Source organism: Nicotiana sylvestris, chromosome 4 (assembly GCF_000393655.2).
Source record: "Nicotiana sylvestris chromosome 4, ASM39365v2, whole genome shotgun sequence".
NCBI lineage: Eukaryota > Viridiplantae > Streptophyta > Magnoliopsida > Solanales > Solanaceae > Nicotiana > Nicotiana sylvestris.
Window position 1 is genome coordinate 66,706,932 of NC_091060.1, and position 13,238 is coordinate 66,720,169.

The window sequence follows — 13,238 nt, forward strand, 5'->3', positions numbered from 1 at the left end:
TTTTTTATTTTATTTTTATTTTTCTCTTCAAATCGGCCGAAACTACGCCAGTTTGATTCTCCCCAGACCCTACTTGTGGGATTATACTGGGTCGTTGTTGTTGTTGGCCCGAACTACGCCAGTTTGATTCTCACCGGATGTGGGATACGTAGGCAACCCCCATCGGGTCCAACTTCCCTTTTGCAAAAATAGCCCAAAAATAATAAAATTTTATTTTATTGTCACAAATAAGCAGGGTGATGCCATTCTTGTTTAAAATAAGCCGAATGTCCCCAAAAGGGAGCCGGAAAGCTGTTTTTGCAAGAACAGCCACCTTTGGTCATTTTTTATGTTTCAACTGGTTAGCAGGCATAGCCTTAAAATCTTCTTCCCCGAAGTGCTGAATGGCCGTATCTGCAAAATCGGGTTTTATTTTTGAAGTAAAATTTTGAAAAATGGTGTTACTCTTTTGGGTCAAAATGAGTTATTAAATCACCTTAATAAATGTGCAGGATGAACACAAATGAAATTGATCCCTTCACAGCCCTTAAAGAGATCCCCTTATAGCTCCACATGTGGTGGAATGATCTAGAAAAAGGTAGTAGAGAAACTGTGGTAAAAGTTCTGGGAGGCCTCGTCGGATTTTGGAACGTCAAGCAAAGGTTGAACGTAATTGAAGCTTTAATACCTTTTTGGGACCCTACTCGCAATGTGTTTCGTTTCTCTGACTTTGAGCTCACACCCACACTGGAGGAAGTTGCGGGTTATGCGGGCCTTAATGGAAACCTTAGAAGTCGATATCTAGTGTCACCAAGACCGGTATCTCCCCACAGATTTCTGGATCTGCTGAGTATTAGTCGGGATATTCAGGATGGAAATTTATCTGAAGGATATTGCAGTCTCCAATTCTTGTATCAACGCTATGGTGACCCTCCGAGGTTTTGAAGAGCCGAACACTGGTCTGACCCATGCCGGAAATAAAGACAAATGGGAGGCAAGGCGGGGTTTGGCTTTTATAGTAGCATTCTTGGGTGTTGTAGTCTATCCGCGAAAAGATGGTAATATAGAGGTGGGTCTCGTAGGAATGATCGATGTTGCAATCAAGAAAACCAACAACACTGTGGTTCCCCTGATCTTATCTGAAATCTACCGAGCCTTGACTATCTGTCGGGAAGGGGGAAAGTTCTTCCAAGGTTGAAATCTATTACTACAATTATGGATGCAGGAACATCTCTGCCATCGGGTGGGTTATATGAATTACGGTATGACCTGTTTGAGTTGCGTGGAAGAATTTGAAAGCCGAGTAGTGGGTATTGAATTCCCCGAGGGTACTGAAGCTTGGCTTGCACATTTGAGCTCCTTGACTACCGATAAAATTGAGTGGGCATTTGGATGGCTTCCTATCACCGAAGCAGTATACATGTCAGCTGAAGTGTGTTATCTCCTCCTGATGGGCATCCGAAGCATCCAGCCGTATGCTCTCCACAGGGTTTTGCGCCAATTAGGAAGATTTCAAACTGTCCCCCATGACGAAAATTTGAGTAAACATGTCATTGAATTGGGCCTAAAAGCCGTATTTCCAGAAGGGAGAATTCGCCAGGTGTGGAATGAATGTAGATTTCTTGAACCTTAGAACGTGGTGCGAGATCTAGCTTGAGGTGAAGTGGACCCTAAGTACATTGTTTGGTTCGGTAAAAGATTTCAGATTCTTGAGAGACCTGCCAAGAGAGCCCACGTTAAACAATTTACTAGCGACTCGCAAGAGCAGTGGGGCTGGTTGGCAAAAGAAGAAAGCTACAGGGCCAAAATAAGTAAGTTGGAAAAGCAAGTCATGGACCTTCAGTTTGAAAATGGTTTGCAAGCCGCCGCAAAGGAGGGAGAAAAGAAAAAACTAACTCAAGAAAATGAAGCCTTCAAAGCACAAATTCGGAAGATAAAAATAGCTGCTAGAAACCCGGAAAGAAGCCGAGCGAATGAAAGGCTTATAAGCAGCCTGAAAAAGAAAGCCCTTGAGTGTCAAGATGACCTAGAAAAGTCTGAGGCCAGTCTAGCAAAAGCCCGGGCTCAATTAGCGGAAAATGCAAAAGGTCAGACATAGTTTGTACAAAAAATGAAGAGAAAGTATGAAGGGACAATCTCCAGCCTGAGAAGAAAGGTAACTACTCTTGAGAATGAGGCTGCCAAGCAAGCTAAAGATTTCAAAGCTGATAGGGAACATTGTTACGATTTGATGGCTCAGATGGAGGAAGGAATACAACAGTTGCAAAATCAACACCTTCATGACTCTCAAGTGTTAGGAGCCCGGAATTAGCAGATAGGGCGATTTCTTCAGGAAAAGGGTGGAATCCGAGAGAGGACCAGAGTCATTGCTGACTACATTACCGTAAAGTGCCAAGCGTGCGAGGACATGACTCGTACTACTTTCTTTGTTGCAGTGATGACTTTCGTCCGCCAGATAATGAGTGATTTGGAGCGGCTATAAGGGGATCTTGCATATAGTCCCGCGGCGAGACAGAATGATGTCCCGCGGGCCCCAGGAGCATTAATGTATTCTTTATTTTCACTTGAGTCTGTGTTTTTCCTTTCTGTTGGAGTCTGTCAATTTATTTTCGATTCTATATTTTCTTTCTGTCGGAGTTTGTTAGTCGGTTCTTGAGTCTGTATTGTCATCTTACTGTTGGAGTCTATTGATTTCCTTTTCGAGTCTGTTAGTTTTGAGTCATTGTAATCAAAGCATTTCCTTTTTATGAAAAATTGAAAATCCCAAAATGTTTTGTTATTTAGTTTTTACACTTTTTGCCCCCAGAACTACGCTTGGTCTGATTCATTCGGGGTCATGACATGTAGGCAATCTACATAGGATTCAATCGTAACCCAAAAAAAATGAAAAGGAAAGAGTGGAAGTGGAAAGAAGAAAAGTCGGGATGAAGCATGCAATCGTTGGAAAACATGTAGAAACACATTTAACTGTATAGGTGCATCACACCCCCAACGTGCAATTACCTATCTGTTATTTATTTCAAACTAACCATTTGTTGTTGTTACTTCCAGTCCAGGTTGTTATAGAACGGTGGTTGGTTTTTGTGGTAATCTGGCTTCGCACCTATACTTTACGAGATCAAAAGGGAGCATCCAAATGTCTTATGAAATGACTCTGCCAACAATTCTCATCATAGATGATAGTCCAATATCAGGCATCCTGACCTCAGAATCGGCAGTTGCCGAAGAAAATAGAATCCTGCGCCTACGGGTTATGGAAATGTGGGACGCTTGGGCAAATGGAAGAGAGCCACCAAGCGCAATCCCTGGATTCCCCGAACTCTTTCCTAGAGCAAGAGGTACCTCTACTGTCCTGATCAGTCACCCAAATACACTACTAGGACACCCAACTATCTTAGATCATTTTATGGGAATGCCTTCTGAGGTTCGCCCCCAGGTGTTAATGTCTGGTGCAGCTTCAAATTTCTCCACCGCTCCACCTTGCTCGGCCATGGCACAGCCTACACTGCCCAGGCCTAGTTTTGACCCATCAGCTTTGACCTTCCAAACACCCACCTTCCCAATTTAACCTCCTCAGTTTCCCACTTATACTTACCCTCAACCACCCCGATATGAGTTCGCTGCAGGGCAAGTAAAGACCACCAAAACTCACGAGCAAGAAGAGATTGCGAGAAAGATGAGGAGTATGGAACGGAGCTTTAAAATCATACAAGGTTTGAATGGACAGAAAAGTGTATCTTATGTCGACTTATGTATGTTACCTCATGTGCCTCTACTATTGGGATTCAAAACCCCAAAATTTGAGAAATACGATGGGCACGGGGATCCCATTGCTCATCTCAAGAGATATTGCAACCAACTGCGAGGAGCCAGTGGAAAGGAGGAACTCCTCATTGCCTACTTTGGAGAAAGTTTGGTTGGCATTGCATCTGAATGGTACATGGACCAAGATAGTTCCTGCTGGCACATCTAGGATGATCTTGCTCGAGATTTCGTTAGGCAGTTCTAGTACAACATTGATATTGCTACGGATAGGAACTCATTGAGAAACTTAAAGAAGAAATCTTTGGAAAGCTTTCGAGAGTACGTTGTTAAATGGTGTGAGCAGGACTCCAGGGTAAAGCCTCCGATGGATGTGATTGAAATGGTCACAGTTTTCCTCCAAGCTCAGGAAGCTGACTACTTCCAAAATATGATGTCTGCAATGGGTAAACCATTCACTGAAGCCATCAAGATTGGCGAAATGGTTGAAAATGGGTTGAAAATAGGTCGAATTTTGAGCCAATCTGCTATAAGGGCTACCTCCCAAGCCATCCAGGGTGGGTCTGGAGGAGTAGCAAATCGAAAGAAAAAGGAAGAAACGTCAATGGAAACTTCGAGCACAAGGAAACCCCGTCCACCCAGATCATTTTTCTCTGAAAGAGTCCCACAACACTGTTATCCTCACCAAGATGTAGCTTATGCTCCTCAGCCATACACAGTGATGAATGCCCAACCCTATGTCAGACTACAACAACAATTTAACTAGAACAGAGCTCCACTTCCCAGAATTCAACCTCCTTACCCAACTCACTACAATCCCCGACCTCCACAAAACAACTTCCGTGCCCGGGAGCCGCTAAGGAAAACGAACTTCACACCAATTGGCGAGTCCTATTCTAGCATATTCCCAAAATTGTTCCAAATGGGTTTGTTGCAACCTGTACCCCCAAATAGGCAAAACCCAGAATCACCCTCTCATCAATGTGGCACCCGGTGCACTTATCATTCAGGGGTTGAAGGGCATGATATAGAAAATTGTTGGACTTTGAAGAGAGCTATGGAAGATCTGATAGAACAAAAAAGAATAGTGCACAGGGACGAAGATATTACCAATGTAACCAACAATCCACTACCGGCTCACAATAACGGGCCGATTATTGGAATGATTTGTGAAGACAAGGAATTTGACCCAACGTTGAAGACCATCATTGCCATCGCTAATGTAGAAAAGAAACCAAAAGCTGCCCTGAAGCAAGACAAAGGGGAGAAAAAGAACAAAACCACCCCTCCAAAGTCAGAGAAGAAAATTGAAATTGAAACTGGGGCAATGCCTCCCAATGATGTTGTTCTTTATGTCCCTCGAGGCCGCAAAGAAAAGTAGATGACTTTGAGTCCTCCCAGGAGATTCGAGCTGAACAAAATAACCCAAATATATGTGCCCAAGGGAGCTTATGTGATGCGGGGGCCAATTAATCCACCAAGGCTGAGTGAGCCTGTGGTTATTGGCCGCGCGCCACAGAAGCCCATGACAGATCCTGCCGATGTGCCCTGCAATTACAACAAATCAGTGGTGACCTATAAGGGCAAAGAAATCTCAGGAGAGGTTCAAGAAAATAATCCGGCTGAAAAGTATTTCAATTTGGAAGAGGTGAACAATGCCACTAAAAAGCGCTTCCCATCTAAGAAGCTCGTGAGTGCCGAAGAAGCAGAGGCCTTCTTTCGAAAGATGAAAATGGCGGATTATGAGGTGATCGACCAGCTTCGAAAATCTCCCGCACAAGTCTCCTTGTTATCTCTATTGATGAACTCCACCGAACATCAAAAGGTATTGATCAAGACCCTTAACGAAGGATATGTACCTGCTAAGACTTTTGTAAAGCAGTTGGAGAGAATGGCAGAAAGATTTTTCGCAATCAACCAGATCTCCTTCAGCAAAAATGACTTGCCCCCAGAAGGGGCCGCATATAACAAAGCCCTGCACCTGACAGTTAAATACGAAGGGTACTACGTGAAAAGGGTTATGTTGGACGGAGGCTCTAGGGTAGACATTTGCCCACTCTCAACTCTACAACGTATGGAAATCGGTACCGAAAGAATCTGACCCAACAATGCCTGTGTACATGCCTTCGATGGTATCAAAAGGTACATAATTGGAGAGATTAATCTAATTCTAACCATCGACCCAGTAGACTTTGAATTAACCTTCCAGGTTCTGGACATGGACACATCCTACAACTTTCTTTTGGGGAGGCCATGGATTCACGCAGCGGGGGTTGTACCCTCTACTCTTCACTAGATGGTGAAGTTCGAGCATGAGGATCAAGAGATTGTGGTCCACGGGGAAGATGACCAATCAATTTATCGGGACCCATCAATCCCATGTCTGGAAGCAAGAGAGGGGAGTGAGCACATAGTCTATCAGGCCTTTGAAATCGTGGTCGCGGATTAGTGCGAAGAAGAAAAACCTTGCCCTCAACCATTTCTTTCAAATGCATCAATTATGGTGGCCAAAGAAATGATTAGGCATGGCTACAAACCTGGGAAGGGGCTTGGGAAATCATTGCAAGGAATAGCTGAACTTGTCACCCTGACCGCCAATGAAAAGTTCTTTGGGGTAGGCTTCCGACCCACTCCAGCTGATGTAAGATGGGCAGATGATAACAAGAATGATGGATGGGTATTGCCGCAGCCAGTGTCGTATCTGTACAAAACATTTGTCAAGCCCAAGTACAATAAAGAAGAAGAGGATGAGGCCTTTACAGCCGAAGAGATTGAAGAGATCTGTGGGGCAATGAGAAAGATACTATATGAAACCCACATGGTCCAGCTAGGGGAGGGCTCAAGCACCGCTGAAGTGCTGTATATGGCACCTAATGCCAAGCTGCAGAATTGGAAGGCTACGCCATTCCCAATCAGGCGGGAGTCCCGGTAGACCTGTCCTACCACTCATCTACATCACGAGTTATTCCAGGGTGTAGCTCGGATGTTTTCTTTAGTTTCTTATCTTTTAATTTCCAATGTAAACCCTGTTATCTTCAAATTAAAAAGAAATGAAATCAATATTTCATCGTTCATCTTTCTTTATTCTTTCTGATTTGTTATTTATCCCTTTTATTTTTTCTTTCAGTCCTAATAATGCAGCTTTAAATAACATAACATGCTTGCGGACTTCATGCCCAGATCCAAATACGTTGTCTTATTGTGAAATAGTGAACCAAGAACTGGAATACGATGAAGAAGAGGCTTTTAGGGAAATAAATTGAGAATTGGAACAATTTGAGAATAAACCTAAGCCGAACTTAAATGGTACTGATCCGGTTAATTTGGGTAGTTCTGAAGAAATCAGGGAAAACAAGATAAGCATTCACACAGACAGAAAAACCTGGGACGCATTAATCCAACTCCTATTTGAGTTCAAAGATGTGTTTGCTTGGTCATATGATGACATGCCAGGACTAAGTGTTGATTTGGTGGTTCATAAGTTGCCAACTTACCCTGATTACCCCCTGTCTAGCAAAAGCAAAGAAAGCTTAAAACTGACATCAGTGACAAGATCAAAGAAGAAGTCACGAAACAGTTGAAAGCGGGGGTGATCCGAGTAGTTCGGTATACCACATGGCTAGCTAATGTGGTTCCAGTTCCAAAGAAAGACGGGAAGACCCGGGTGTGTGTGGATTACAGAGATTTAAACAAGGCAAGTCCCAAAGATAACTTCCCTTTGCCAAACATCCACATCCTTGTTGGTAATTGCGCCAAACATGAGATACAGTCCTTCGTGGATTGTTACGCAGGATATCACCAGGTGTTGATGGATGAAGAAGATGCAGAAAAATAACTTTTACCACACCTTGGGGTACATACTATTACAGAGTCATGCCATTTGGTCTGAAGAACGCCGGGGCAACTTACATGAGGGCCATGATTGCCATTTTTCATGATATGATGCACCAAGAGATAGAGGTGTATGTGGACGATGTAATTATCAAATCCAAAACCCAAGAAGACCACGTTCGGGGCCTGAGAAAATTCTTTGAGTGGTTGCGCAAATATTATTTGAAGCTGAACCCAGTCAAATGTGCATTTGGGGTACCATCCGACAAACTCTTGGGATTCATAGTCAGTCGGAGGGGCATCGAGTTAGACCCAACAAAGATAAAGTCTATTCGGGATTTGCCTACTCCAAGAACCAAGAAAGATGTTATGAGTTTGTTGGGAAGATTGAACTACATCAGCCGATCCATTGCTCAATTGACATCCACATGTGAACCCATATTCAAATTGCTGAAGAAAGATGCAGCAATCAAATGGACAGATGAATGTCAAGAAGCTTTCGATAAAATCAAGGAATATTTGTCAAATCCGCTAGTCTTGGTCCCACCTGAGCCAGGGAGGCCTTTGTTCTTGTACCTGACAGTCTTGGAAAATTCTTTTGGCTGCGTCCTCGGGCAACACGATGTGACCGAAAAGAGAGAGCAGGCCATTTACTATCTGAGCAAGAAGTTTACCAATTATGAAGCCAAGTACACTTTATTGGAAAGAACTTGTTGCGCTTTAACTTGGGTCACTCAGAAGCTGAGGCATTATTTGCAAGCCTACACCACTTACCTCATAACCAGGTTGGATCCTTTAAAATACATATTCCAGAAGCCAATTCCCACTGGGAGGTTAGCAAAGTGGCAGATCCTATTTATGGAATTTGACATAGTCTATGTCACCCGCAAGGCAATGAAAGCCTAGGCGTTAGTAGATCATTTGGCTGAAAATCCGGTCGATGATGATTACCAACCTTTGAACACCTACTTCCCGGACGAAGAGGTAAACTCAGTTGAGGCAATATCCGAAGACACCAATGTTTGGAAAATGTTCTTCGATGGAGCAGTAAAAGCAAAGGGTGTTGGAATTGGGGCAATCTTCATCTCGCCCACTGGTCAGCATTATCTGGCCACAGCCAGGCTTCGGTTTTTGTGCACGAACAACACTGCCGAGTATGAAGCTTGCATTATGGGTATGAACTTGGCAATCGACCAAGATGTCGAAGAATTGTTAATCATGGGGGACTTAGATCTAATTATCCGACAAGCTCAAGGAGAATGGGAGACCCGAGATGTCAAGCTTATTCCTTATAGGCAACATGTGGAAGATCTTGGCAGGCGATTCAAGTCAATAGAGTTCAGGTACATCCCTCGCTGTCACAATAAATTAGATGATGCACTTGCTACTTTGGCCTCGATGCTGCCATACCCAGGCAATGCCCACATTGATCCCTTGGAAATCCAAATCAGGGAAAGGCATGGCTACTATAATACGATTGAGGCAGAACCAAATGTTCAGCCATGGTATCATGACATCAAAAGATTTTTGAAAACCAAAGAATACCCCGAGCAAGCCAGTGGATACCAAAAGAGAACCATTAGATGGCATGCAAGTGGTTTCCTTCTAAGTGGTGATGTCTTGTACAAAAGGACCCCGAACCTCAACTTGTTAAGATGTGTTGACACTGAAGAAGTCGGAAAAATCATGTACAAAGTGTACGCCGGAGTGTGCGGTCCCCATATGAACAGGTATGTTTTGGCAAAGAAAATCCTTCGAGCTGGTTATTACTGGATGACCATGGGAAAAGACTGCTTCAGTTTTGTTCGGAAATGTCATCAGTGTCAGGTGCACAGTGATTTGATTCACGCAACTCCCACAAAACTGCATCCCATGTCAGCGCCTTAGCCATTTGTTGCTTAGGGTATGGACGTCATTGGGCCAATCGAGCCAAAAGCCTCAAATGGGCACAAATTCATATTGGTTGCCATCGTCTATTTCACGAAATGGGTTGAAGCAATAACTCTCAAATCTGTCACCAAGAAAGCTGTGGTAGATTTAGTGCACTCCAATCTTATCTGCCGTTTTGGCATTCCTGCAACTATTATCATAGATAATGCTGCAAACTTGAATAGTCATTTGATGGGGGAGATATGCGAACAATTCAAGATAACGCATCGGAACTCTACTCCTTATCGGCCTAAAGATAGTGGTGTTGTTGAAGCAGCAATACAAGAACATCAAAAAGATTTTGAGAAAGATGATTCAAAGTTCCAGGCAGTGGCATGAAAAGTTGCCTTTTGCATTGTTAGGGTATCGCACTACTATGTGCACGTCGGTCGGAGCAACCCCGTACCTTTTGGTTTATGGCACTGAAGCCGTGATACCCGCGGAAGTTGAAATCCCTTCTCTCCGGATCATTGTTGAAGCTGAAATTGAAGACAGTGAGTTGGTTAAAACCTCTCTGGAACAGTTAACCTTGATCGATGAAAAGCGAATGGTTGCAGTCTGCCACGGGCAGTTATATCAACAACGAATATCCCGTGCCTACAACAAGAAAGTGCGGCCTAGAAATTTTGAAGTGGGGCAACTCGTTCTAAGACGTATTCTTCCCCATCATCAGGAAGCAAAAGGAAAATTTGCTCCTAATTGGAAAGGCTCGTAAATCATCAGAAAGATATTGCCAAGAGGGGCATTATACTTGGGAGATATCGAAGAAAATGATCGCGAAGCAGCTGTGAATGCAGATGCAGTCAAAAGGTACTATGTTTAGTCTTTCTGCAGCGACAACATTATTCGATTGGGATGACGAAGGCTTTCTTTCTTGCTACCCCAAACACTTAAATCCTTTGCTAACCCTTTGAGCCGGTTAGCTTTCTTTCATTACCCTCTTTGGAACTCGAAGATGTTTGTAAAAAAAACAAAAAAAAAGAAAAAACAAAAACAAAAAAAAACAAAATGTTCCCTGAACTACGTTTGACTTGATTCTGAAAGGATACGTAGGCAGCCTCTCTCTGGGGTTCAGTCACACCAAAATAAAAATCCAGTTTTCCCCAAAAAGTGAAACTGGGGAAGATGTTATAATGATTCGGCAATGATCCCGCCTGAACAGTTTCAAAGTTGTAATTTGATCCAATTCTTTTACCCAAACCCTGGTCAAGTCCTTCCGATCAGTCGGTAAGAATGTTCAAGGATCAGAGGATACAACTGCTTGGATCCAGTACAACCCAAATGATGAGAAATAAAATGAGAGAGTCTTATTAATGAAAATCTACGGGCACCGTGAGGCAATGGTGAGTAGAGAAACTAAAATGAGAGAGTCTTGTCAGTGAAAACTTGCAAAAGAGCACTACAAGGTGATGGCGAGAAGAGAAATGAGAGAGGCCGATTGGCGAAAACCCGCAAAGTGCGTCGTAGATCGAAAAGAAGAAACATCTCACCACCATTGGTGCTGAAAGAGTCCTGGCAAGGTTTCCCGATTTTGAAACACGGGTCGCAGTGGGTTTATGAGAAGTTGGGATTGTTTATGCGGATCGGGAATCCATCCCAAGAAGCATGTCATGTCTATTGAAGTTTGCATGCACCCCAGATAAGTCCGCCTTTCTTCCCCGAAAGGGACACTTCTCATTAAATTCATTTTCTTGTCCTTTGTTTACTTTTCCTTGAATCCCTTTCGGTCTAACTTTGTTCCAAAACTAATGCAAAGTAAAGGTGGCAAGATTGGTTTTGCAGGATTTTGTTTAATAAAGGCCAAATCCAAAGAAAGTACCCAGCCTCAGCGAGCTCATCAAGTTGACCCTGACTGGCCATGATGCTCGATGCTCTGAAATCTGAAGTTAGTGAAATTAAAAGAAATTCAAGTCAAAATCCCCTAGAGGTAGAATAAGGTGAAAGGACCAAAACCCTATATGGGCGAGCTGTCACAATAAATTTTGGAAAGTTGAGTCCTCGGTTTGGGAAAGAGATCAATCTTCAGAAAAGCTAGCAAGCAGCAGAGGTTTTCACCAAAGTGGGGTCGAGATCGAGTGATCAATCATCAAGGCCACAAAACCAACCATCGTTTCAAACTAACAAATGTTCTTTGTTTGAAAACAGGAAACCGGTGCAATCCAAAGCAACCGTACAAAAAGCAGGTGTAACCAAAAAGGAAATGTGAAAGGGCTAGAAATAGCTATGCAGCAACAATCAATCCAAAAGGGAAATCTCCTTTAAATTCTTTCCTGCATTTTTACTCATTTTCTTAAAAAACAATTAAATCATGGTAGCATAGGGCCTCCAATCTCTAGCTGCATCCTTTCCAACATAGGGTCTCATTCCCTAGTCGCTGCCAGCATAACCTGGTAGTCTTTTCCATTATAGGGTGACACTCCCTAGTTGATTCCCGGCATAACCCGAGGATATTTTTCCTTCCTCCCTGGCATAACCCAAGGACCTTTTTTATTTTATCCCGGCATAACCCGTGCACCTCCCTGGCATATCCCAAGGACCTTATTCTTTTATCCCGGCATAACCCGCGGACCTCCCTAGCATAACCCAAGGACATTTTTTCTTTTATCCCGGCATAACTCGTGGACCTCCCTGGCATAACCCAAGGACCTTTTTTTCTTTTATCGCGGCATAACCCGTGGTTGTCCCTTTTTCTTTTCCGGCATAACCCGGTCAGCTTTTCAGCATAACCTGGTAACTTAGGGCTTCACTCCCTATTCCCAAGGAAACACAATCCTAATTTTTATTGCTTTCAATAAAGAAATAGCTTAGATTTGTGTTGGAAATAACTCATGAAATGTTCCTAGTGAAAACTTGGGCAGAAAAATTTCGTTCGTTTGTTTGTTTTGGCATCTGAGCAGGTTTGATCTCGAGGCACAGGATCCGAGATGGCCAAAAGAATGATCCTTCATCCGGAATAAAGAAAAAAAGAAAAGAACCAAAGTGCTGAAGTGGACAAAGATGCAGACTGCTCATGATATGTTTGAAGTCACAAGCTTCGCATGTCCCGTCTTGATCCAATGCTGAAGAAAGAACTAGCACCTATAGTTTGCGAGCATCAAGAATCAGATCAGAGTTCACAACAAGAACCATCTAAGACTCAAGATCAAGCTTCAAGAGATTTATAGATAGGAATCTTGTAACTCGTAGTTAATAGGCGTAGGTAACTTAGCTTTTGATTTTCCTTTCGGTGTAATAAGGGGGTCGGCAAGCAGTAGCAGCAGCAGCAACAGTGAAATCACAGCTTCACGGTAGTTCCAGCTACCAAAACTTCCAGAACTACATTGACCTGATTCTTTTATAGCCAAGGATATGTAGGCAACCTCTGAAGCAATGTTCGGTCAGACACTTTTCAAAAAATGCGTCTCATGGAGTGTCAAATGGGCAAAAATCCCTCGTAATTGCTCATTTGTCTTTTCCCGAAAACCCTTCATGTTTCCGAGCAAAGAGGGGCAGCCGTGAGCACGTGCTTTTTTCCCTATATGAAATACTCCTATAAAATCCAAGAAGATAGATTTTTTTTCTTAATTACTTGCCATTTTATAGGATTTTGTAGGATTTTTATTAATTGTTTGCATTTTTGTGCACGTTTAATTTTTATTTTAATCGTGAAAAAAATACCAAAACTATCATGCATTGCATTTAGGATTTGTTTACATTGCTAGAATTATTCAGTAATTATTTTCTTTATAAAAATTTGA

At 42.9% G+C, this 13,238-nt stretch overlaps 2 protein-coding genes across 2 annotated transcripts; both read left to right on the top strand.

Moving 5' to 3' along the window:
* The first annotated feature begins 8,601 nt into the window (after positions 1–8,601).
* LOC138889645 (uncharacterized) lies at positions 8,602–9,840 on the top strand. Its single transcript, XM_070172978.1, has 2 exons — positions 8,602–9,302; positions 9,687–9,840. The coding sequence occupies exons 1-2, from the start codon at positions 8,602–8,604 to the stop codon at positions 9,838–9,840; spliced, it is 855 nt and encodes a 284-aa protein (XP_070029079.1).
* Positions 9,841–9,877: 37 nt separating this feature from the next.
* On the top strand, positions 9,878–10,216 carry LOC138889646 (uncharacterized). The gene has a single exon (XM_070172979.1). It carries the CDS (start codon positions 9,878–9,880, stop codon positions 10,214–10,216), a length of 339 nt encoding a protein of 112 aa, XP_070029080.1.
* The last annotated feature ends 3,022 nt before the right edge of the window (positions 10,217–13,238 follow it).